At 40.2% G+C, this 26,674-nt stretch overlaps 1 protein-coding gene across 1 annotated transcript in view; it reads right to left on the minus strand.

The window, feature by feature from the left end:
• Nucleotides 1-2,237: 2,237 nt before the first annotated feature.
• UTP20 (UTP20 small subunit processome component) overlaps nucleotides 2,238-26,674 on the minus strand; it is an 84,538-nt gene continuing 60,101 nt past the window's right edge. The window contains exons 40-62 of the mRNA XM_059681864.1: nucleotides 26,520-26,602; nucleotides 24,185-24,480; nucleotides 23,004-23,143; nucleotides 22,591-22,747; nucleotides 20,450-20,548; nucleotides 19,017-19,184; nucleotides 17,720-17,886; nucleotides 16,787-16,928; nucleotides 15,779-15,895; nucleotides 14,484-14,654; nucleotides 14,121-14,252; nucleotides 13,612-13,722; nucleotides 11,233-11,312; nucleotides 10,785-10,854; nucleotides 10,472-10,654; nucleotides 9,426-9,557; nucleotides 8,850-8,982; nucleotides 7,204-7,391; nucleotides 6,479-6,550; nucleotides 5,451-5,735; nucleotides 5,127-5,253; nucleotides 2,818-2,963; nucleotides 2,238-2,532 (exon numbers count right to left, since the gene is read on the minus strand). Of these exons, the coding sequence (XP_059537847.1) occupies nucleotides 2,377-2,532; nucleotides 2,818-2,963; nucleotides 5,127-5,253; nucleotides 5,451-5,735; nucleotides 6,479-6,550; nucleotides 7,204-7,391; nucleotides 8,850-8,982; nucleotides 9,426-9,557; nucleotides 10,472-10,654; nucleotides 10,785-10,854; nucleotides 11,233-11,312; nucleotides 13,612-13,722; nucleotides 14,121-14,252; nucleotides 14,484-14,654; nucleotides 15,779-15,895; nucleotides 16,787-16,928; nucleotides 17,720-17,886; nucleotides 19,017-19,184; nucleotides 20,450-20,548; nucleotides 22,591-22,747; nucleotides 23,004-23,143; nucleotides 24,185-24,480; nucleotides 26,520-26,602 (3,355 nt within the window). The 3' untranslated portion in view covers nucleotides 2,238-2,376. The remainder of the gene's footprint in view (nucleotides 2,533-2,817; nucleotides 2,964-5,126; nucleotides 5,254-5,450; nucleotides 5,736-6,478; nucleotides 6,551-7,203; nucleotides 7,392-8,849; nucleotides 8,983-9,425; nucleotides 9,558-10,471; nucleotides 10,655-10,784; nucleotides 10,855-11,232; nucleotides 11,313-13,611; nucleotides 13,723-14,120; nucleotides 14,253-14,483; nucleotides 14,655-15,778; nucleotides 15,896-16,786; nucleotides 16,929-17,719; nucleotides 17,887-19,016; nucleotides 19,185-20,449; nucleotides 20,549-22,590; nucleotides 22,748-23,003; nucleotides 23,144-24,184; nucleotides 24,481-26,519; nucleotides 26,603-26,674) is intronic.

The following is a 26,674-nucleotide window of genomic DNA, read 5'->3' on the forward strand; positions in this document are numbered from 1 at the left end:
GCATTTTAAATCACTTAAAATTAATGGAAATTGGCCTTCCAAGTTCCCCCACATTTTTTCTTTTGGTACATTACAAACTCCTTCGAAGTGTAAGAACTCTTGTTTGAGACACAATCTACATCAAAACATAGGTGCTGAAGTTATGAATGTTTGAATATTTGATTCAGATGCCATATGCGATACTACTCTAACTCCATCATTATCCCATACTAGAGGCCTGGTGCACGAATTCGTGCACGGGTGGGGTCCCTCCGGTGCCTGCGGGGATCGGGTTGAAACCTGCAGTCCAATGCCACCTGCTGCTCCTGCCTGCTGCTCACGCTTATCCCAGCCCCATTGCGCCTGCTGCGGACTTGCGCCCTGTCAGTCCCGATCAGGAGAGCCCTGCGTCTGGTGCCCTTCCTGAGGGGGGGGGGGGGGGGGGCAGGAGGGCCAGGACACAATCGGCCTTCTGGCTGGGTGGTGGGACACCCTTGCCAGCCTGGGATTCAGATCCATCCTGCTGATCCCTGTGCTGGTTGGAAGCCATCTGGCAGCCACTTTTATATCATTTCTTTGTGGAGCATCTAGGGAGAGGAAGCGGCCGCAGTGCCCAAGGCCAACTTCCAGGAGGCCCGTGGTGCCGGTCCATTGGTACCTGGCCCTCTCTCCGGAGATTGGAACTGCAGGACTACTGAGGGAGTGAGTGGCTACCGCCCGGCTGGTGGGCCACTGGGACGGACGGGTCGGTCAGCTGAGCAGTGCTCCTGCTGTGGGAGCACACTGACCACCAGGGACAGCTCCTGCGTTGTGCGTCTGCCCCCTGCTGGTCAGTGCGCATCATAGTGACTGGTCATTCAGTCACTTAGGCTTTTATATATAGATAATAAAAGGCTAATATTCTTGCCAACATTGACATTGTCAGCTTTATCAATCTGAAGGTTTCTAAATGGAATTTCCATTTTCCTAATTATTAATGAGGTTGGATACAGGAGTGATTAAAAACACTGAACTAGACATAGCTGATGCAGGAGGACCCCCTACCCGTCTAGATAGTAACCCTTTAATTTCTGGTGTGGGGGTCTCAAGGTAGTGACTGTTTACCAACCAGTACATAAGTACTTTAGTATTTAATCATATGGCTAATTGTTAATGTTTAAGGACCATTTATATTTCTTCTGTGCAATGCCACGTTTTTACTGGATTATCTTTGTTGATTCACAGGGATTCATTATAACCCTTTATCAGTACATACCATATCCCAGTCTTTTTCTAAGTAGAAGTCTTAATTATAATGAAGTAGAACTTACCACATGTTCCTCCTATAGATAGCACTGTGTCTCACTTTTGATAACTCACAGGAGAAGCCCCACACCCTGTTCTCTTTTAAGAGCGTCATGGCTCAGCTTATCTTCTGTATAAATTTTAGAATCATCCCTAGCCGGTTTGGCATAGTGGATAGAGCTTTGGCCCGTGGGCTGAAAGGTCCTGGGTTTGATTCCAGTCAAGGGCACATACCTTGGTTTCAGGTTCCCTGGCCCTGGTCAGGGTGCATGTGGAGGCAACCAGTCAATGTGTCTCTCTGTCTCTCCCTCTCCCTTCCACTCTCTAAAAAAAAAAAAAAAAAAAAAGGAAAAATATCCTTGGGTGAGGATTAACAAAAAAAATTTTAGAATCAGCTGGTTTACGTAATATGAAATAAAATATAAAGAACTGGGGATTTTGCTCAGATATGCATTGAATCAATGGGATCCAGTTTGGGGAATAATTAGCCTCTTATGATACTGGATCTTCTTATCTATGAATATGGTTATATTTCCCTATTTGTGCAGATTTTTCCTAATGCCTTTTGATGAAGTATTAGTTTCCTACAGAAGGGTATTATAAATCGTATTTGATTTACCCCTAAATTCTATATTTTGCCTTGCTGTTTTATTTTTTAAAAATATATTTCTTTATTGATTTCAGAGAGGAAGAGGGAGAGATAGAAATATCAACGATGAGAGAGAATCATTGATCAGCTGCCTCCTGCACACCCCCCACTAGGGATCGAGCCCACAACCCAGGCATGTGCCCTTGGCTGGAATCAAACCTGGGACCCTCCAGTCCACAGGCCGATGCTCTATCCACTGTGCCAAACTGGCCAGGGCTGTCTTGCTGTTTTAAAGTATATCTTAAAACTTTTTAAAAACTCCATTGTTAGTATTGCATGATTTTTAGACAGTGAAGATACAGTAGTATTAGAAATGTTTTAATTAAAAAAAATATGAGCATGATTATATTAAACTGTATAATATACAATCTCTGCTAAAGTTGAGCTTAAATAATAAAACCTGCTGTGACTTCTGACTAGCAGATACACTGGAAAGTTCATGAGACACTAGCACAGGGGGCACATTACTCCACCATCGCTAAATCTTTCAGGCTGTGGCTCTTCTGTCTCTTGGCCTTATAGCCAGGACGCAGGAACTCTATCTTTCTTTTCTTTGCTTCACTTTTACTTTTGTGTTTTTTCAGCTTCTTCTTGGCGGCAATATCAGGATTGGTTACAAACTTGAAAAAAGAATAGAAATGTTCTATTACTTTTAAAGTAAATGTTAAACTAATAAAAATCAAATGCACATACGGACCATTTCATTCACCTTCAAGCATCACAAATGTTTACACGCCCACTAAAGAAAAGCTGGAGCCCCAGCGATAATGTCCGCACTCCTCAAACACAGCCAGTTCCTCTTCCTCCCTGGGTCAGTGTGACACGTGTGCACACACACCCCTGGTTAAAAATAGTCACTAAGCATGATGGACATGCCGTGTTGTATTTTCAAACAGCAAACTTACCTCCAAAGCCTTCCTCTTTTTCCGGAGTGCCCTTTTCTCATGAGCCTGTTTCTGTACAGCGGCGAAGGCTAATGAGAAGCTCTCCAGGCCAACCAGCTTTTTGAGTAATTCTATGATTTCCTGGGATAGATTCTTCAGCAAAGGATCTGTTCACACACAGAATAATAACCACAGACAGTTACCTAGGAAAGGATACATCTGAATATCTACAAAATCAAGAACGTGAAATATAAACTCTATGGCATTATCACTTTTATTACTTGAACATTAAACGCTAATCTGAAACTAACCCCTACACTTCTGAGATGAGAAAACCAGCAAAAGTGTTGGACACAGCTCCCAGCCACCATCTCATCCAGGAGTCAACAAGAGACCAGAGACCATGAAGCCCATTTCCTAGCAGAATCCTGGCTTAGAAGACATTAATTTGAGAACTGGACAGCACTGTTCTGGGCTACATTTGGTTAACCTGCTCAGCTCTGCAGATGTGGGGGAAGGTAAGTGTGTTTCTCCAGGCCCTCACCGATTCACAGGTCACAGAGGCTTACCTCTGGCCATAACTCTGTGTGTGTGGATTAACACTAGATTGCCCAAGGAAGTCATTTTGACTGCTTTTTAATTTCAATTAGAAAAACAATTATGTATATAAGGACACAATGTCTTAGAATTTTGTGACTTTTTGTACAACATATAAATGCGTTTATTAATAATTGTAGTTACCTCCCCCTCCTTCATTTCCGGTATATATATATATGTGTTATACCTATATTGCCCAAAAGCAGTCATTTTGACTGCTTGGGAAATTTTAAATAATCAAATGACTTATTATTGAATTGAGTAAATTTCTTATATGACCAGTTCGGCTCTGTATTGAAATAACAGTTTTCATTTTTTTTCGATTACCGTCACATGATAACATACAAGTACATGATAAATTGTCGATACTTGATAAGTTGCAGTTGCTCAATAAGCTAAACTAGTACTTGTTATTTGAATCTTTATGCAGTGATACTTGTTTTAATAAGTTGTTTATTTTATTTCTTTTGCGCCCTAAATTCATGAAAGAAATGTCGAATAGAAGTGAGTTATTGGAAAAGCTAAGGAACATAAGTGAAGAGTGCTCCGATATTATTCTTTCACAATGCAGTCATTTTGACTGCTTTTGGGCAATATAGGTATATACTAAATTTCAGTCTTTCTAGTGTTAAAGACTCCTTTGTGAAGCTGATGAAAAGCTTCCCTGCCTCCTCTCTCCGAAATGCAAAGAACCCAGATTTCTGCATCAATTTCAGGAGAGTTCAGTGTACCTGTTCACGTTTCTAGAAAATAGGTACTAGGCCTTTTCTCCACTGTTGAACCCCCAGTGCCTGTCAGATATTAGGTGCTCAGTGTATGTTGGCTGATGAGAACCAAAGCAGACCTGACCTTCACCACTGCTTTGCCTCTTTAAGAGGAAGGAAACTCTCAAGGTTGTAGGACCACAGCAGGTCCTGCTTTGACATTTACTTCATTTGCTCTATTTTAAAACTTTTTAACATCTGCTTTACTTTCTCTTTCCAACCCCCAATTCCCTCTTTTCTTATTAGCAAAATAGACATTTTAGGATCAGTGAGGCTGACAGGAAAAAGTGAAATATTTAAACAACATTTCATACTTCTGCCGTATAATTCTTGAGAATTATATTTCACAGTTCATGATTGTTCATATAGCACTATGAGGTTTAGAACCACCCTAAATTATAGTTTTCTTTGAATATTCATGCCTAGGAGTAAAACATCTTTTAGGAAACGTTCACTCTTAGACACACAAGAAAGCAAAACGAAGGTAGTCAAATGTAACACAAGCATGCCTTATTTGTTTGCTATTAATTATCTTGTTTTCTTAACACATTGCGTACCGCATAGAAATCTCTAAGACATACGCCAGGGACCGCACATTTTTGGGCAAACTGCATGTTATTTAAATCATCATAATGCACTTTAGGTGTTGTTTTTCAATAATAACATTTTTGTTTACAAAAACAGTTAAACAATTAAAGTTCCTAGTACTTTTTTAACGTATGGTACTGCGTAAAACATTGTCCTCTATGAAGAGGGACCAAACAAAATTTACATAAGTATCTAGATTCGCTTTTTCCATGGGTGTGAAAAACGAGAACACTCATGAGCAGTCCTTAACAGATGGCGCGCGGAACATGGGAAAACTCCTGAGCGGTACGAAATGTGTTAACATAAACTGGCAGGGAGGGAGGGCAAGAAGGAAGAAGGAAGTATTCAGGAGAGAGGTGCAAAGTACTCAGAAGAGGTTACCCTGGTCTGAATAGGTGCTGTTCAGTTCTCGGAACAAAGGAGCTATGATCTCTGGGAGATACGGCTTCACCTTGTCTACTCCAAGATCCATCGCCACAGCTCCGAGAAACTTATAGATGCACGTTCTCTGAAAATATACATTAAAAGTGTTTCTCTAATACTTGCAGCCATACAAATAATATAGAAAACAAGGTCCATTTGGGGGCAGATATTATTGCTTCCGTTTTGGGTCAAAAGTTCCTAGGAACTTGGATCACTAACACCACTAAAATATTTTTAAAAAACATAAAAGCCACTTTGCGTCACTCTGTACATGTCTCACACCTTTAAGGGGTTTCTAGGTGAGTAAGCAGCTTCCAGTTTTGCAATCCGAGACAACTTCTGGATCAACCACAGCAGCGTGGCTGGCTTGCTGTGCCCTTTCTTCCCCTCTTCATTCTCTTCTCGGTCAGATTCCGCCTTCCCATCTGCATGGGCCTCATGTTCCACGGCCTCTCTGGCCACACCGCCTGCTACGGCTTCTTGTTCTTCCATCCGACCTTGCTTATCGCCAGAATCAGGTTCCAGTAAATATAAGACTTTAGCTACGAACAACAAATTCTTAACCACCTAAAAAACAAAACGAAAGTGTTGGTATGCCAGCTGAGATCACACTTTAGATACAGCATTCACCTAGTTTCTAGTTTCCTAATTTGTATTGCTCTGTCTGGTCCATAATAGCTCACAAGAGACGTGCCAGTGCCTTGCTCCTGTCCATATGCCACACTGTGTTCCCTCACCACTACCAGTCTAACTGCACTATCAAAAGAGAGAAGGGGGCAGCAGACCAACTATTCAAAAGCAATTTACATTTACTGCATATTTATAAATGCCTTCTCTATAATTTTACATGTGGTTAAACTTTATAATATGGAAATATATAAAGCTTTTGTGATAGAATTACTTGTCTTCTGTTAAGACAATTCTCAGACCACCCGGTAGCAAGAACATTACTTTCTCTTCAAATACTAAGAAAAGGAATTCAATATTATAATTTAATATGAAAATAATTAGTCACAATGTGGAGTAGATAAGACTAAAGATGAAAATATTTAATAAACAGCCTCCCACTGTACTGTGTGTATCAGGAATTTTAAATGTAGCCAAGAATAATCCCCAATGGATCCCAGAGTCAATTAGATATATGGGCATAACTGAACATGTATTTGAGTATATGTTTATATTTCAGTTAATTCCCCAAGCATTAAACTAGGGAAAACAAAACAAAAACCAAACACCAAATGTGAGCCTTTTCCTAGACTGTTGGTAGAACAGGTCCCTTTTATTTAACCGGATAGCATTATGATACTTACCTGCTCTCCTTGAGACTGATCCAAGAATTTGGAATGTAACTGATGGCAAGAGGCTAGGGAGATACTTTTCATCTGTGAAAATAGACATTGGAAGATACAATACAAGGTATTTCTAAGTGGATTTGGAGAGGGAAGGTTCATGACTAAAAATTATATAACAGTTCCCTTCTACCTGCCACAAACATTTAAGCTTTGGGGAGATATAGATTGTGATTTCTGAGATTATTAGAAGGGACTTTTACAACACTCCAATACCTTTATTCCCCTCTTCCCTTCTTACTCTTCTCATTCATCAATATATACGTAGTTCCCACTATGAGCCAGGCATTGTGCTGCTCCCTAGGGAATCAGAGATGGAAATAACATGGTCCCTACCTAACATTTTCATGAGCCATGACCTCATTAATTATCAATAAGGTTCTGAAGGAGGCAGGACAGACAGTATTAATCTTATTTTCCAATGTCAATACTTAGACATTAAGATATTGAATGGTCTAAATAAGCAAAACAAAAATCTGACTAGATTGAGTCTAAAAATTACCTTTGAAAAAACCTGGCCTTGAGGATGACCGTTTTCTGGTTCCTAAGATTCCTATAGACTCACATACGCAACAAGTTGTTGGCTGGAAGAATTTCTCCCAAGGGCTAACCCCAGGATATCACATGAACCAGAATGAACATCGCACATGGGTCACGAGGGAAGAAAGGTTTTAGAGAAACCTTACCTTTTGGTCAAGGTCACTTGTTAGGAACCTGACTGCTACAGGTTCTGAGAGTTTCCTTTTAGTTTTTTTGGCATTCCGTTTTCTAATAAGCTCCTCTGGTTGGCAAGAGGCAAAGAGCAACCCAACAATCTGGGCTGCAGTGAGCCACACCCAGTTGTGTGGATGTCTCAGGTGAGCGTGCACGTGGCCTAAGGGAAGCAAAACGCATTCTCAGATGTCAACAGATTTCTGGACTCTGGTGGTAAATAGGACTAACAGGCATTTGCTGAGTACCTATGATGTGCCTGGATTTGGGAACTGAACATGAGGGAGCAATGAGGTAAGAGACACTGGGAACAACTAGCAAACCAGCTCCTAACGTAAATGACACGGGAGAGGTAAGCCTAAAACAAACCAGCTCCCTAAGAACTACTTTCAGATTGGAGGGAGATAAGGAGGCATTAACATTTACAATTTCTAAATTAAAATGAATGTGTGTGTATATACATACATATGTACGTACGTACGAGCATGTGTTTCTCATAATGACTGAAATTGGTGGCTCCCAATAGCTGACTGGAAAGGTATCACTTAGGATGCTTTCTAGGTGCCAGGCACAGGGCTTTTAGACCTCACACCAGTTCTGTGAGGATGGAACTGTCATTTCCATCTGAGATTACAGATGAGGAAAAGGATGTGTCAGAAGGGCCAAGTGATATGTAGAGCTGGAAGAGGCAGAACCAAGCCTGGGACTCAGAGTTCATACTCCTAAATAGGATTCGTTAAAGGCCATACTCAAGCTCCATGGCCGTTCTCCATACACTGCACTTGGAGAATACAGTGGAAAGCCTTGTGGTGCTGGGAAATAAGATGAAAATCGTGGTTGAATCGTGTCATATCTGAGTTTTAGTCTCTGTCGCTATTTCATGAATATGGTTTTACTTTGGTTCTACATGATCCTTTCTAATAATCTGGCCATGTCTCAGGGGAGCCATACCAGAGGAGGCCATATATTTCTCATAGGATCACAAGTTCTCTTGAAACAGGTGGGTACTTAGAGCATTCATTCCAATGTCTATTTCCTACTGACTAAACAAAATTGAATATGTTAAATTAAAAATTCTGGGATATTTTTCATTTAAAGAGTGACATATAACTCACAAAAATGACATGGTTTAGTAAAGTATGGCATATTTACATGATGGATTATTTATAGCTATTTAAAGGGATAGCTACTAGTATAAACAGAAAGGATATAAAAGTTTATATGGAATTATGCAACCTCAAAAAACAAACCAACCCCAAAAAGATTGAAGGGAATATATACCAAGGTATCGTCAAGTAGCAAGGAGGACTTTGGGGAGTATTTTCCATTCTTATACTTCTCTATAATTAATATTCTTTCTTTTAGAAATGAAATGTACTACTTATAATTAATATATATGTATATACATATATATATATTTAACCCCCCGCCCCCACCCAAAGAAACATTTTTCACTGTAATCAATGTGAAAAGGCCCTTTAAATCTTTTTTTTTTTTTAATGGACTTTTCCCCTGACATTACACTTTCTGAAATATTCATATTCTGATTTTCCAAATTTGTTTTCAATAATTCTATCACAATGTGCTTATTTTTAGATTTAAAGAAAAAGACAATACTTACTCCAGATTTTACCCAAAGTCTGAGAGGGCTTGGTAAACTGAATAATATTACATTCCTTGATGAGTTTACTTATCAGTGTGAGAAAACTGAACAGAAGGCGATCTGCAGCTTTTTCTTTAGTCTCTTCCATGATCTAAAAACAGGATGGATGCAAATCAACTAAGACAACAATTGCAAAGCATGTGATGGACATTTTTAACCCAGCGTGCAAATGTACATCAGGATTTCTCAATCTCAACACTACTGACATTTGGACTGCACAATTCTTTGCTGTGGGAGGCTGCCCTGTGTACTATAAGATGTTTATCAGCATCCCTGGCTCCTAACCATTAGATGCCAGTAAGACATTGCTAAATGTTCTCTGGGAGCCAAAATCACCCTGCTTGAGAACCTTTGTCATATACTGTGGGAAGAAAACTTACTTTAGTCCACATTTAAAAAAGATCCAACTGCATTGAACTATTGCTTTTATTAATAAAAAGCATTTTTGAACACATTATTTAGTCTATTAGCTGTATCACCTGAAGCAAAACTACAAAAATTAACAAAACTCTCATTCCCTACCCAATAACTTACATCTTCAAAGTTTTCAGGATCAATTTCCTTTTCAATCACAGGGAGAACAGTTCCAAGTCTTCTTTCAAAAGCGACTCCTTCACTTTCCACAAACACTCCACAGACCAGGGCAGCTAGCTGTCTACTTAAGCTCTACCAAAGAGAAGCCACCAAAAGACAACATCAGCACAACCTGGGAGGCCGTTTCCAAAACTATAAAATTATGAAAGTAGGCATGATTCTGTTCTCAACAGTTCCTTATGAAACAGAAATCAATGGAAAATGGATCATTGGTGACAAGAATATGGCTATATCTTCATAACAAGAAAAACATTTAAAAAAAGTGATTCGCCCTAACCAGTTTAGCTCAGTGGATAGAGCGTCAGCCTGCGGACTGACAGGTCTCAAGTTCGATTCCAGTCAAGGACATGTACCTTGGTTGCGGCACATCCCTAGTAGGTGTGCAGGAGGCAGCTGATCAATGTTTCTAACTATTTCTCTCCCTTCCTCTCTGTAAAAAATCAATAAAATATATTTTTTTAAAAAGTGATTCATCTTTATCCACTGAATGATTTTTTCTTATTTTAAATGTTTAAAAAATCGAAAAGTGTCATACCATCCTGCCACGCCCCACCTTCTGACTTTAATACTAAAACCAGTATTACGTTATGATGTGTTGTTTATATTCCACAAAAGATGGGCCAGTGTTAATAGTGGTAAAGTCAGCAAGTGGACACAATCACTGACAAAAATTACATTCCATCAACTGAACAGCAAAATTGGAAACAAAAGTACTCATCAATGGGGGCTGGTTATGTGAATTAAGACACATTCTTAATAACTGGCTGATATTAACCATGTAGTGGGAATACGGGTGATTCTTATGTTACATCTACAACTTATTACATCTTCTGAAATTTTACTATAAGAATATATTATTAACATAAACAAAGATAATAAAGCTATTTGGGAAAAATTAATTCAACAATGAATATATGTTCTTATTTAAAGTACGAACACCAAAAGCTAAGAGTTTCCACTGGAATATGGTTCAAAGCAACCCTAACCTTCTTTGCTCCAAACCAGGTGGTAACCATATCGAAAAGAAAATCTTTTTTCTCAAGGTTGATTTTACTGAGTAAGGATTTGATCGCAATGGATGCCATCTTTTTACACAGGGCAGAGTCATCATTCACCATCATCAGACAAAGAGGAATAAAGAACATCCCACAGTTCTCATGGAGCAGTCCCTAAAAGAAAACGGGCACATATGAGCACACTGAGACTGGAACCCCAAAATGCCCCACAGAGGGAGGACCGTGGGCACCCGAGGGCTCGAGGGAAACACAGTTACCAGTTTGTCTCTGTGACAGAGGGTACCTGAGGGAACGTGTCAAAGAGATAAGCAATCATTTCCAAGGCGGACTCTCTGCCGGTCTCATGTTCATAGCTAGGGCAAGAACAGCAGCAGGACTCGTTAGTATCTTTTAAATTTATCAATTATTTTTAAGAATTTAAAATATTGTCTCAAGATGCCAGTCTATTTTTTAAAAAGTGGAAAACACTCCATTTTCCCAACTGCTGTGCAGTTTTACATGTACTTTTGTTAGATCTTTACCATTCTCCTCAGTGGACTCCAGTGACCATCAGTGGTCATACTGAAGTGAAAGCTACTCAGAACTGCTATGTTTGCTAGTTAAGTCAGTGACTCACAGATCGTCCTCAGAGAACATGCCCTTATGTTTAGTCTTGTTCAAGACAGCCGCCACATTAAGAGGAGAGAAGAAACTTCCCCACTGCCTTTGCATGTTTTATGTTTTACACTTACTTTAGTTGAGCAAGCATGAATTCCAAGTTCGGTCTCAATTTATCACCCAGGGGATAGTCAAGAATATATTTCAGAAAAACCTAGGAATAGAAGTCACACAGAAGATTATTGGGATCCTACCACTCCAGGATTCCTGTTTCCTAAGCTGCTTTCTGGGATAGGCTGGTAGGTTAAAAACACCTTTCAGAAGAGTGATCGCTTAGGTGAACTTGGCCTCCTGAGCTGAGAACTGTACCCCTTCCTCTCTCCTCTCACCTCACTTACCCAGGTCCTGCCCTACACACCTGACCCAGAGTCAAGTCCTGGCCCACCCCTGGCTTGGCTGTTTAAGGCTCTAAATCTAAGCTCACATGTTGGAAACACTTCTTGCTCTGACAGGTGGTGTGATGTGGTGGACTGAATATGGATTGTGGTTCAACCCTGTATTTCTTCTTAAGAATAACAATAATGGTGGTAATAATATTAATACTGATAATAACTACTCACTTAAATACCTTCTATGTGCCCAACACTGGGTTGTTTCCCAGTTAATTTTCATTACTTCCTTAGGAAGTAGGTGATGTTGCCCCATTTTACAGATGAAGAGAATGAGTTTGGCAGAAAAGTAAGTAACTTGCTCAGATGGCCATGCCTAGTCTATCTGCATCCAAATGCTCTGCTTTCAAACCATATACTATTCAGCTTCTTTTATTAATGAACTAGAGGTCCGGTGCACGGATTTGTGCACACAGAAAGAAAATTAATTAGGAGGTGGCCTGCAAGGCGGGACTGAGCAAGACTGGCCAGACATGCCCTGCAGCCAACCTCCCAAAGTCCCTATCTGGACAGCCGCACCTGCAGAGTCCCTCCGGCAGGTGGGGTCCCTCAGCCTGGCCTGCCGTGATTGGCTGAAACCGGCTCTCCGACATTCCGAGGGGTCCCAATTGCAAGAGGGCGGTTCTCGGGTGATATATCCTGGAATCAGGCTTCCTCCTCTCTGGTTCCAGGGTACATTACCGGAGAACCGCAGCTGCCAAGTTACCGCAGCTCTGCAGCTCCTGCGTTGAGCATCTGTCCCAGTGCTCAATGCGCTTCATAGCTTCCGGTTGAAGCGTCTGCCCCCCCTGGTGGTCACTGTGCGTCATAGCTACCAGTTGGTCACTTAGCCTTTTATATATATAGATTGTGAGAGCCAGGCACATAATTAAACTTTCCAGGCCTGTTTTTCCCCCAGCCATAAAATGGGGATACTATTTCTTTTGAAAGATAGTTACAAATAGAAGTCCTGTATGCAAAGTGCTGGGCACACAGCTGGCGCTTAATAAATAGCAGCTAGCTCTCCTTCCTGAAAAATAGTAGTTAAGGAAACGTTTTCTCAAGACAAGATTCTTTCCTTTCCTCCCTGGCCTACTTAGCAGCCCAAACTCTCCTTTAACTCTGAGTTCGTATTTCCAGTTCAGACTCTTCCACCCCCTGGGCTGCTCCCATGATGAGGGATGCACACATGTCTGAACACAAATCTGTTCGTGTCACTCCCCCGCCCATTGATTTCAATCGTTTTTTTGCTCTTCTCAGAACAAAGCCCTAAATCTAACAAGACCACACGGTCTCTCTAACCTGGCTCCCTTCCTCATGTCACTTACCTTCATTTAGCTCCCCAACAAGCTAAGCTCTTACCCACCTCAAGGCTTATTTCCTCTGGCATTTGCCACTCCCTTCACTTGGAAGGTGAAGCCTTATTCTTCCTTCGAATCTTCCTTCCATGCCAATGCTCAGAAAAGCCCTGCCTGACTCTCCAACTAAGGTGGTTCTCCACCTGATCATATGCTCTTATCATACACTCCCATAGTTCATCAGCTCTAAGAAGCTCACATTTTCATATATCTGAAATTGGGATGTGTCTTACAATTGGTAGCATCCGACCCTGGTGTCATAGCTTTTTTTGAGACATATAAATAATGGTGTGTCCTGTGATGAAATATGATAATACCTTTTCCTCCTGGCACTTATGATGTCTGTAATTAAATAACTATTTGTGGCATTTTGTTTTGTGCCTGCCTGGTGTAACACAGGGACTGTAAGAATTTTCTTGACCCTCTTCTGGCAGCACCCGACACACAAGGATATATGTAAGTAGTTAGTCGATGGCTGGACCACTGCATGGGAATCCTTGCTGCAGGCTATCATGCTCTTTCTATCTAAACATGGTACACATGGTAGGCTGTTCTCAAAGTGCCCTCCTCACACGTGGAGTGTAATGGGTTCCTGAATCATAGAATAAAGCATCAACATGGCACAAAGCTGTCTTCAGAATTTAGTCAATGTTGCCATCTTTCTATCTAAAAACCAAACGGAGAAGACAGGCCCGACCCCTGCTATGGGACTAGGTTCTCTACAAACCTGTCTGCACTGGACCCGGACAGGCTCACTCTGAGCAGAAATGGCCAACTTGGATACTTTCCGCATGACGTCATCGATTTCAGGGACCAGCAACTTTCTTGATAAGATGGCCTAATACAGAAGGAAAAGACATACTCTTATGCAGATGGGCCTAAGCCAACCTGGTGTCAAAGTAGCCACAGGCAGTCTTCAAACATAATGGAAATACCTCCCAAAGAAAAGTCATAAAAACGGGCAATTTAATGTTATGTATATTTTCACCACAAGTAATAAAAGGAAAACAATGTCCAATATGACAGGTATAGGTACATACCTGTATTTGTACAGAATTCCCTGGAAGTATTAACCAGGGCTCACTTTCAAATATTTTAATGACCAAAATCATCATCTTTATAAATTACATAATTTTGAAAGTCTACTGCTAGTCAAAACACTGTGTTCCATGTTATTTTAAGTATGTGATTCGAGGCTCATAAACTGTAAAGCCCAACATTCTGATGACACCGTACCTTTAGGAGACCAAACGCAGTGGCTTGTCTTGTTGTATCATAAATGTCCTCCTCAGCATATGCTAGTAGGACCTGGAGCTGCTTTTCGGTTATCTGGTAAGACTTCACTTTCTTCACAAGAATGGTCACACACTGCAAGGTCAATGGTGAGGTTAATGCCAGGATGTCCCACAAATCAGGACCCAGTGACATCATGAGGATTTAATACATTATCAATGCTTTTCACACAGGAAACCAGCCCTCTGGCCTTAGCAAATGAATCTGGAAAGCATTTTGACCAAGACCACAAAGGACGATGTGGAAAACTAACTTTGATGTTAATCCTGGCCTGGCTTTTTCTAAGTGGAAGTGAAAACACCTCACCTTGAAACAATTTACCACCATGTGGAAGTTCTGACCCCTGGCAGCCCCGAGCTTTGCATAGTCCTTCAGCAAAAGGAAAAGGTGTTTCGTCAGCTGCTCCGCTTTTGTTTCTATGGAAGGCAGAGGGAATCGCAAGACCCAGATCAGGCACTGCAAAGCACCTGTGATCACCTGAAAACAAAGCCAAACAAAACCAGTCAACATACGAAGCGACCGCACTCAGTGACCCAGCGCGGAGGTGGGGTACTCTTGCACAGTCGCAGCCATGCATGCTGAAGGAATGACATGCTCTGCCCAGCTCTCCGGAAGAACTGAGCCGAAGTGTAAGAAGGCAGGGGGTTTCCCGTAGAAGAACTTACTGCTGTAGGATGACCCACAAGCTCACTTACCACATTCTTAACCTACACAGGTAAATAACTGCACAGGCTGGCCAATTTTTTTTTAAAAAACAACACATTATAAATGATTTTTCTATTTTCTAAAATGATATTTAAATTTAATCATTCTTACTAAGCTTGTATTATGTATACATGACACTCTAATTAGTAGGAATACAAAAAAGGATGCCAGATGTTTTTCTCTCTCTCCCTCTCCCTCTTTCAAAGCAATAAAAATATATTTTAAAAAACCCCAAGTGATTTACGTGAGAATCCCTGAATCTCCCGCCGACAGTGCCTGGAATCAAAGTAGGTGCTGAGTAAGCATTTGGTAAAGAAACTGCACCCTATTCACCTAGTTCAGCGTCACTGCTCTGGCTGCCAATGGCCTTCCTGGGCTCCAGTCAGGAGGACCAGGGCACAGATCCCAGCTCTGCAGCTTTTACCTAACTGACTAGAGCCAATCAGCTCTCAGAACCTTCTGTCAAACAGACAATCTGAGGAAGGGGGAGGGTGTGGGCTTTGGAATCTGAGATAGAGGCTCATATGCTATATCTATGTTGTGGGGCAAGTCACTTAGTTCAAGGCCTAGTTTTCTCATCTATAAAGCAGAAACAAGAATAAATACCCCATGAACTGTTCTGAGGACTCACAGCAGGGAGTAGGGGTAGTGACGATGGTGAGGAGGTGAGGATGATTACTGACATGGGGACCCACCACTCACCCTCATGAAGCTGCTGCAAGGATTACATGAAATAATTAATGTACCTAGAAGGGCTTTATAAACTGTTAAGGGCAATCCGAACATATGGGATTACTAAATTGGAGAGCAAAACCCAACTATCTTATGTCACATAGGCCTAGGAGTTCAGTTCTAGGTACTCTGCGGGACCAGCTCCGTGAGGGACAGGTGCTCACCTTCACATCCATGGAACCCAGGCAGTCTATGAGGAGAGACACAAAAGGATCCAACATCTCCAGAACCCGTTCACTCGAAGACTTGATCTTGGAAGTTTTCAGACTCAGATGCAGCAGCTAAAAGATTTAAAAAGACATTTCACAGCAGGTGCCCGTAAGACCAAATGAGTTAGGCAGAAGTGAAATAACATAAGAGACAGCCTGAAATGTTAAGATGCTTCTTTCTGATATATAAAACTTTTGGAAAAAACGGGACACTGCCTGGGAGAGTCTCAGTAAGTGAAGAGGTGGGAGCTTACTGTGCAGCTGAGATTCCAAGTACATTTACCAAATGATTACTCAGCACCTGCTGAGATTCCAGGCCCTGGCTTAGCACGCAGGACGCGGCAATGGCCAAGATGGACACAGTCCCTGCACTGATGGATCTTAGCCAGGGAGACAGACTCTAGGAAATAACTGTAAATGCAGGGTTCTGTGGGGATCTGGGCAGAGGGAAGAGTGGGTGGTGAGGCCCTGGAGCAGGAACAGTGTGGAGACTTTAAGAACCGAGGGAAAGCCACGTGAGGCTGGAACGTGTGTTGGAATGGTTACAGTAAAGCAATGAAAGGCCCTTGCAGCCTGATTGCAGGATTGGCTCGCTCACAGGATAAATGGAAGCCAATGAAAGGGTTTTAAAAGGAAATGAAATGATTAGACTTGTGTTTTTAAAAGCTCACCACCTTTTAAAAGAATTCACAGTTTTAGAGGTGTAAACTAATGGGCAAAGCAACAATGAAACCATAATAACATTAAGTCAGAATCATCAATTCTGAGAGAGCTACATTATCAAAGTAAGTACTGGAAGAGATCAATATAAATAGTAACTGGACCAGTGCACCTTTAAAAAAATTCCATAACTTACTTAGAGTAAAACATTTACAGTGGAAATAAGCAATACTGAGATTCAGCAGCAGGAAAAGGCACAGACCCACCAAGTGCAGTGAGTCTCACTTTAGGGTTAATTCTTACCCGAAGTCCAGACTCAATAAATATGTGCATGTTGGTCTTCCTGCTCACAACAGCTTTCTGCCCGCCTCGAACTGGAGTTGGGGGGAGCAGAAGACAGCTCTGGGGTGGCAGACGTGGATCCGGGGCAGGGGCTGCTGGATTTCTGTCAATCACAGTGGAATAAAAATAAATGCTGCGTTCCCATAGGCTACTGTGGCCCTTTCTGGGGATGAGAGTTGAGCACTAGCTAATGTGTTGTTTGCTGAGGGGTCTTTTCTCCCTTAACCATGAGATAAAGAGGACACTCCCAAATTCAGATGAATAGCAGGGGTACACTCCCTTTATTTGATGTCTGAAAACAAGTGCCAAGGAGTCTCTTTCAGAACAACACAGAAACAAAATCTAAAGGAAGTTTACCAGTATGGCACTTTTAAATCTTTTAAGATCTAAATCTCCTTAGAAGCAACAATATGTATTGAGCTCCTATTTTTTGCCAAGTAGTTTATGGTATGCTTTGTAAAATAAAGAGAACTGTAAACTGGTGCTCAATCTCAAGGCATTAGGGAGATCAGATTCTAATCTAAGAAACTATGGGTATGTGAAATGAGATTGTCCTGATATTTAAATGGTAAAACCACCTTTAGTAGATTGGTGAAGAGGGTCAGCTACTCTGTGAAATAAAGACAGTACTATGTAGAGTTGCTATTAGGATTCAAGATCTAAATCTCTATTTGACCAGAGTAAGAGGTATATAGGATATTTAAACTCTATCCTAACTTTGATTCAATCAACATCCCAAACAGAAATGACATCAGAGAAAACACCACAAATCTTTTAACTTAGATAAATATTAATTGTTTTTTACTAAAGCAAATTTTTAAGTTAAACCATTTAAAACTGAATGTCTTATCAGAAACAAGCACCTAAATGAGAGTTTTTGTTTTTCAAACTTACTTTTCTTTCTCTGTTAACAGGGGGAGATTTTCACTGACCAAACCATAACTGAGCAATAGAATGGATTCTGCTGTCATTTCCTGATTTATAATCAGTCCTGCAATGATTCGGCGTAAGGTCTCATGAACTTTCCGGGCCAGTTTTAAACTCGTGGTATTTTGTAAGATCTAGAGGCAAACACAAATGTTATGCTCAGGTAACAAAGAATTGCACTGGGCTTTGTTCTAATTTTTCTAATTAAAAATGAAACATTCTTTTAAGGTTTCAAACAGATATAACAGAGTCAAATTTACCCATCACCTCAACCCCAGACAAGACCAGGGTCAGCAGTGTGGGCGCCCCCAGGTGTCCTGCAGCCCCTCTCTGCTCTCTGTGGGTAAGGCCCGAGGACACACAGCTGGAGACAGGATGTGACACTTGTGAGATGTTGACCCTCCAGGTGCATTAAAGCCATTTCCTTACATAAATCTGGTAATAATAACTGTCATTTCCTTGGAGGGATTTGATGATACACATGGAAAATACATGTGCTCTGTTGACTTTTTCATCCTCAAAACATAGCTAACACTCTTAGATCAGGCTAAATGCGTTTTAGGAGCAACTATAGAGTTAATACAGCACAAAAACGTTTGGAATTATAGTTAACTCATGCCATTAGATAGTGCTTTTTGCTCTAGTCTTAGTACATATAACAGCGATAGAAAGAATGTTTATTGAATGTTCACCCCTGCAATAGGCACAAAGAACTCTATGAAGGGAGGTGAATTACAGTCCCTGCCCAAGAGGAGGCAGCAAAGAAACAGTGGAAAAATGTGAGCTTCAGCTCAGAAAGGTATGGAACTAAATACTGACTTTCCTCCTTAACTTTGTTCCTTTCTACCTTCTTGAGCCTGAATTTTGTCTCTAAGATGAGGTACCATAGACCTCACAGGGTGGTTGTGCAGATTACAACAGATAACGAAGCACAATGTTTAGAACATTATGTATGTTCAACAAATGCCAGTTTTATTCCTCTTGGCATTCTGGGAGAAGCAGTCTGGCTCCAAAGGCTACATTCTTAGCTGCTGACTGGTCCCAGATGTACTATGCACCCACTCTTTGATTCTTGCCCTTCCTCCTGCATCTCAGGGTTTACAGCAGGGACTCTGAACTTTGGGTTAGAATGCTCAACTCAGGGCTGCCGACTAGTGGCCACATGGTATTGGTGTCCTTACACCAGGGAAATGGTGATCAAGGGCAGCAAGGTTTGCCCTGCCAGGCTCTTTTCAAGATCCCTGTGCAGCATTCAGGTCCTCACCTCTTTTAGCGGAAGGATCAGTTTTGTCACCTGATCTTTTCCTACAAACTTGCCCAGGATTTCATAAGAATCGTAACTCTTGCTTCTTCGGGCCTCCATGACTTTGGAGAGGATCTGCTTCACTTCCTTCTCTTCGGCAATGGCACCGAACAACTCGTGGTTGAAAATCTTTAAAAGAAAAAGGTCAAAAGGCAGTTATGTACATTCAGCGAGATATGCCAACATAAGCAGTCTTTGGAAAAGAGCGTTGGCACGTCCAAATCAAGGAAAGCGAGTTGGACTGGACTGAAATTAGATGGAAGAAGTTCACTTTTCTCAATGTAGTTTAGGAACCAATTACTAAATAACAAATACAGAAATACCTGAAGGTTTATACTAATGGGAAACAAAAGAAGAAAACTGTTTTCATTGTCGTGAATAGGTTCTGCAACCTTGAGCAAAATGACGCATAACAAAACCAGTTGTACCACAGGCTAATGGATACAAACATTTCAGCAATCTATAATAATAAAAGTGTAATATGCTAATTAGACTGGACGACCTTCTGGACAAAGCCGCGGCGGCTGGGGCCAAGCCCCTTGCACGAATTTTGTGCATCGGGCCTCTAGTGTTATAATGAAATGACATTATTCAAGTACCTACTGTGCTGCACAGATTTATACATATAACTGCATAATGTGCAGACAAGTTTTAGATATCACCAGAGCTGCTTAATTTCTTTTTAAGAATTCTCATGACATCTGAACTTAGTAATCAAAATTAATACATTTAATTCAAAATGTTATTATCTGCAGTTTTAAATAATGAACAAAATGTTGTGTAGCAAATTTAATCTCTTCCAGCCCTACCAGTTTGGCTCAGTGGATAGAGCATCAGCCTGTGGACTGAAGGGTCCCAGGTTCGATTCCTGTCAAGGGTACATGCCTGGGTTGCGGGAGATCCCTAGTAAGGGGCGTGCAGAAGACAAGCCAATCAATGATTTTCATCATTGATGTTTCTATCTCTCTCTCCCTTCCTCTCTGAAATCAATAAAAATATATTAAAAAAAATTTAGTCTCTTCCAAATATTACCTCAAATTATCAAATGATTCAATTTTAAAAGGTGACTGTTATTAATTTTTCACTTTTATAAATAAAGCTCTGGTAAATATACATTTATATAAACCCAAGACCACAACTCTGATTATTCTTTTAAAACAGATATTTTGACATGGTTGAAATTTTTGCTCAATGCCAATTTTCCTTCCAGAAAACAACAGCAGCACACCAGCTCACTTCACCTGAGTCTTAGCTTTTTAAACCTGCTAATCTAAGATATGAGACAGAACATTAATTTTATTTTCATAGGCTATTATTCTCTTATTTTGTAAACTGACTTTTTGGTGTCCTTGGCTTATTTAAAAAAAATTGGAATTCCTTTCTCTAAACCTTACCTGAATCATTATATCTAAACAAGAGTCCAAATCTCCGACTTGCAGCTTGTAGGTAAGGCCATGCAGCAACATGTTAACAGTGAAAGTCAGGACATGGACCTAAAACGAAATGTGGAAAAAGGTATAACTGGTTAAGACACCACACAAGAAAAAAGTAAGAGCTCAGAACTGCTGCGAGGAGAGCACTCAGGTACATATCTGTCATTACTGCTGGGAGAAGCTTTGACAAATGACACGTACTTTTATCACTACCTAAAATCCTTTGTTTTGACCAGTCATTTTGTACAAAAGCTGTTCGGAAAACACACGACCATGGTTCGGATTATTGTGACTAAGCCAGGCCAGGGGTGTATAAAGGCACAGAGCCCTGAACTTTACAAACCAACCTGTGAATTAAAGAGTGTGCCAATGTTGAATGCAATCAAAGCTGATACATAACGTGCTGTGAAGGACACAAATACGTTTTTGCCCTCAAGAGTAACCAGAGCTAACATTCCTAAGAGCCTACCACAGGCTAGGCACATATTAATACCTCCCATGTAGGGAATCATTTAATCTGCACCCATTCTTTGAGGTAGGTGCGGTGTTATCGGCATTTTTTAAGAGAAAGCTGAGGCACAGACAGGTCAAGTAACTTGCTCAAGGTTACGTGTGTAGGAAGTGGTGGAGTCAGATTTGAAAGCAGACGGGCTGGCACCAGAGCCCTATCACTACGCTGCGCTGCTCTCAGGCCTTCTGATTCTTTATACTGCTTCCAAGGTAAACATCAGATAATGATCACAGGCCAAGGAAGCACACTGGGTTGTCCAGACACCGTCTGGATTTTAAAGGCATAGTTTCATATGTATCTACTTGTGATGTTTTAGTGCTTTTACATATTTGAAATGTTTCCTGAGGCTTTAAATAATTTTAAAAAATACTTTTGGGAGGATGAAGAATGACAGCCGAATAGTACAATTTTGGTAGTGTCTACATGACCAGATGTCCTCTATTTTAACTAAGTTTATTGGGGAGACACTGGTTAATAAGATCATACAGATTTCAGATATACAATTCTCTAAGTTATTTGTATATTGCATGTGTGACCACCACCCAAAATCAAATCTCCTTCCATCACCACATATTTGACCCCCTTTACCTTTTACTACCCCTCCCTATTTTAATTATTTTAATAAATAACTAGAGGCCAGGTGCATGAAAATTTGTGCACTGGGGTGGGGGTGGGGAATCCCTCAGCTTGGCCTGTGCCCTCTCACAGTCCGGGACCCCTCGGGGGATGTCCACCTGCCAGCTTAGGCCCATTCCTGGGGGGATTGAGCCTAAACTGGCAGTCAGACATCCCTCTGGCAGCCTGGGAGCCCTCGGGAGATGTCCACCTGCTGGCTTAGGCCCAGTTGGACATCCTTAGTGCTGCAGAGGAGGTGGGAGAAGCTCATTAGTGTTGCCGAGGAGACGGAAGAGGTTCCCGTCACTGCCGCTGCACTCTCAGGCAGCCCTCAGCCCAGCTTGTGTCTGAATGGAGCTCCCCCTGTGGGAGCTCACTGACCACTGGGGGGCAGCTCCTGCATTGAGCATCTGTCCCCTGATGGTCAGTGCGCGACATAGTGACCAGTTGTTCCCAGTCGTTTTGCTGTTAGGGTCAGTTTGCACATTACCTTTTATTATATAGGATGGGATGGGCTTGAAAAACAGTTGGTTAAAGAGGGGCTACTTATTTAAATACTGTAGATGCTCCTCCAAGACAGAGCTGTACTTGATTTATCTTTTGTATGCTCAGTGCCCAACACTGTTTCAACTCTTAAATAGATGTGTATGTTCTTTATTGCTCACATTTGTTGCAATACATTCAATATGCATTCAATAAGATTTTTTTAAGAACTCAGAGAATGCAGAAGTTAACATGAAGTGATTTAAGAGAAAAATGACAGGTTATATAAGCTTGACCTAGAAGGATTTTTTCAAAAATCAAATATTGGACCTTTAAAAAATACTGATTAGGAACTTTTGACTATTCTTGGCAGCTATCTAAGGGGATCAACTATACTGAAAATAGGCCCAAAGCAGCATGACTTAAGAGTGTTCAAACCGCAAATATAAAAACTCCAACCCAACTTAAAAATAAAGCACATAATGCAGTTTACCTGATAGCCACGGACAAGGGTAGTCTGTAATTCTTTTAAAATATATTGCAGATAGTGCACACCCAGATCTTCTATTATTTTTGCAAGAGTGCTGCGTGCAATGTCTCTGATTTCTTGTGCTCTATTCTTGAGGAGGGCACACACTTTTAGCAAAATACTAGAAAATGAGAAATTGAAAAATGACTAATAAAAAAAAAAGAACAAAAAACACACCAAAAAACTCCAGAAGCAAATAAAAATATAAACATCCTTTTCTTTCTTCATTGCCCATAACCCAGATTTCCCACTTAGGATTGTCAAGCACAGCAAATTGTGACAGTACGTCTCTTCTTCCCGATAAAAGACTTTCAAGTTAGGAAGAAAGAGGCAATCTGTGATTTTCACGGAACTACTGCGATTGTCACACAACATACCTTGGCAGGTTAGTTTCCATAACTTCTGGTGGAAGGGACTGCATTAGTTTAACCATGGCAAAAGCTAAAGGAACGCGAACCACTTCTTCATCATTCACAACCTTGGACTTTATGAGCTTGTGTTCTTCTTCCCGTTTAGTCTGTAAGAAAAATCTATGTTAAACTAAAAGGAAGATAAATAGACCAGGGACCCACTAACACCACAATCTTTCATTTGAAAGAGAAGCTTTTTCGATATAACTGATGTCCATTTCTACGTGTAATGCCTTAGAAAACAAACTAAACTATGCAGTTTGAGAATAAACCTTTAGAAATTGTAAAAACAACAGCAATGCAATGTTTTTCAAAGGGGCAACCAGGAAAAAATAAAGCCAAGTTTACACTACTGTGGGTTAAGACTGCTATGAAATAGACAAAAATCCTATAAAATATGGATCAATTGGGACTTTCAAGTGTTTGAGTGACATGGTTGGTTTGTAAGAAATATAGTGTCTCAAATAAAGCTATTTACTAAGACATAAAATGACCAAGTTAATATTCTACGCCAGGGATTGGCAAAAGCTTTTCTTTAGGGGCTAGAGAATAAGTATTTTTGGTTTGATCTCTGTGGAGACCACTCAACTCAGCGGTGGTAATGCCAAAGCAGAATCAGACCACATGTAAATCAACAAGTTCAACTGTGTTCCAACAAAACTTTAGCTACAAAAATAGGCCACAGGCTAGATTCAGCCTATGGCCACAGTTTGCCAATCCATGTTTTATACTGAGTAGGAAGGGCTATGGCATCATGAGAATCCACTGCCAGAAGTTATCCCTGTTAACCAGGGGGAAGATAATTTTGAACAGCAGGTAAGTAGCCAAGAAAGAAAAAAGGGAAACAGACAGTAATTTTTAATAACCTGTTTTAGAAATGGGAGTCATCTTACTATCTACTTCAGAGATAGAAAAGCATATTATCTACCAGGAGAAATCATAATGCAGAAGGAACATTACTGCCTAGCTGCAGCAGGAGATGAACCCGAAGATGACTAGAGGAGAAAGAAAGTGAACTTTGAAATGTTGAGATAAAAGAAAATCCAAACGCTGACATCAATCAATAATAGTTAAGAGCCTCTTGCTGACAGGGCCCCACAAACACCCCGCTTCACACAGACCTGCTGGGCCCCAAGCAGAATAATTACCGTAGATGCCAGGCATTTATGGAGCCTGGGTAGGATATCCCCTGTAATGGCTCCTTGGATATTCTTAATTGTTCTCTCCAATTCTTCCTTATTCCGGGGAAGGGAAGAGAAGGACTTGGTGACACACTCGGTTTCCTTGGCTGGTGTTTCCTCACCATCAGCTGGGTCGGGGTTTCCTGCTTCTTCGTTGCCATCTGACAGACTCTTCCATCTCCTTTCCATCTCTTCTTCATCCATTGGCTCTAATTCCATGGCTTCAGGCTCTGGCAACTCAGTCGCTTCTGTTGTGTCCATATCTAGTAAACAGCAAAGGCATCTTAAATCAAATAAGGAAACAACACAGTTGTGTTAAAGTCGTCTTTTCTACCAACATCAATAAAAAACATCTAGTCACTAACCATGGGCAGGGAAGATAAGTGCTGAAGAAATCACAGTAAATGAGAGGGTTTTGGGATTATGGTTTTGTTTTGCTTTTTTCTCACAGCTTAGAATCTAATGAGGAATAGAGACAAGTATACTGACAATTAAGGTTCTGTTTATTAAAGAAAATCAGGCAGCACATCATTGTGGGCTGAGTCCAGCCTTGGCTCTGCTAACCAGCCATGTGACCACAGTCAGTTACCTTAAGCCAAGTGGGCTCTGGGTTCTTCACCAGTAAAATGCAGACAGCACCTTGCATGGCTTTTGTCAGGATTAAATGAGATGAAGGCTATAATGCGCCTGAAATATATTTCTGACACTGCATTGACTTTCAAAACATGTTAATTATTAGTCTTTGTTTTGTTTACTGGTTGTGTGGCTTTGGGAAAGTTACTTTACATTTTTTAATCTTAATTTTTCTTATAAAAAATATTGGGTAACTAATAATTACAGTGCTTGTAAGGTTCTTATGAGGACAAATGATATTATGTCTATAAAATCCCAGTTCATAGTAGGTGCTCAAAAAACGCTTTAAACTTCAGTCATATCTAAGAAGAGCTAGTGAAGCAAATTAAGTATTTAAAATTTCTAATGTTTCTACATATGCAAAATGCAGATTCAGCTGGCTAAACATACTGTTAAAGGGCTTTAATACATTAATTGTTTAAAACATATAGTTCCTACACATTCAAACCAGTCCTTTCTATTCATTAGTGTGGTTCTAGAATGAATTTAACCGTGAATCAAAGAATTAGAAAATTTTGAGGGAGAATATAGAGGAATGCAAACTGAGGGCTAGAATAGTTCAACATCTTTAGCCAAAAACAATTAGGACAGATACCTTGGCCTACTTGAGTGTTCATTCTTTTCCTTATTATTCTGTGCTGGCTAGAATCTAGACTGATATTCGACATGAGCAGTCGTAGTAGGTATCCTTGCTTCATTCTAGTTTTAAAGCAAAGACTTTTAATCTGTTATTATTGACTATGATGTTGTATTAGGTTTTTAAAAGAAATCTTTTAACAGGCTAACTCAATTTCTATTTATTTCTTGCTTGATATTAACTTTTATCATACATAGATATTGAATTTAATCAATATTTCCCTTATGTATATTTAGATGATCAATACTTTTTGTATGCTAATATGTTAAATTCCATTAACCAGTTATAGCAAGTTCATGACTTAGTGGGGGTGTCCTCTTTTTCCATCACCTGAAACACCTGGTGTTAAGGTTGAAATTATCCATTTCTTGAATGTTTGTAGATCTTGCCTATACAACAGTCTGAGGCTGGCATTTTCATCATGAGGTTTTTAACTACAGACTTAATATCTTTAATGGTTAGATTTTCTATTTCTACTAAAGTTAGTTTTTGTATTTTATTGTTTTTAGATTTTGTCCGTTTCAGCCAAGTACTCAAATTTATAAGTACCGAGATGATAATATTTTACCTTTTCATTTCATTGAGACCTTTTAAAGTTCCCAATATTGTTAATTATGCCTTCTATTTCCACTGATCAACTTTGCCAGAGGCTTGTCCATTTATAATCTTGTCAAATATCTACTTTTAGTGTTCCTTACTGTATCTACTTAATATTTCATTAACTGTTGCTCTTTCCTTTGCATTCATTGCTTACTGCTCTTTCCAAATGTGATGGCAATAATACTGGATTTCCATGTAAATAGTCTACAGCTCGGATTTTTCACCTATATCACTTAGACTGGCCTTCCCTATTATTACATAAGTTTTTACAAGTATACTCAAAGTACTCATTTTAACTTCCGCCTGACACACTGCTATAAGAGTAAAAACAAGGAATAAGTTGAATTTCCTCTGGGTAAATCTTTAATTAATTATTATAAAGTATCCAAAAATGCAATGGCAATATAGTTTAAGAAAGTTTTAAAAACTTACTTTCTTCATTCTGAATTTTTCTCATTTGTTCTTCAAGAGTTTTGTGGTCAAAGTGAAATGCTTCTAATACTATTACTAGCAAGCTGTTAAAAAAAGGTAGACAGAAATATTTATTTGCTTAATAATATCATTTGATGATTAAAAAGGAGAGGCAA

The sequence above is a fragment of the Myotis daubentonii genome, chromosome 2 (genome assembly GCF_963259705.1).
Source record: "Myotis daubentonii chromosome 2, mMyoDau2.1, whole genome shotgun sequence".
Taxonomy (NCBI): domain Eukaryota; kingdom Metazoa; phylum Chordata; class Mammalia; order Chiroptera; family Vespertilionidae; genus Myotis; species Myotis daubentonii.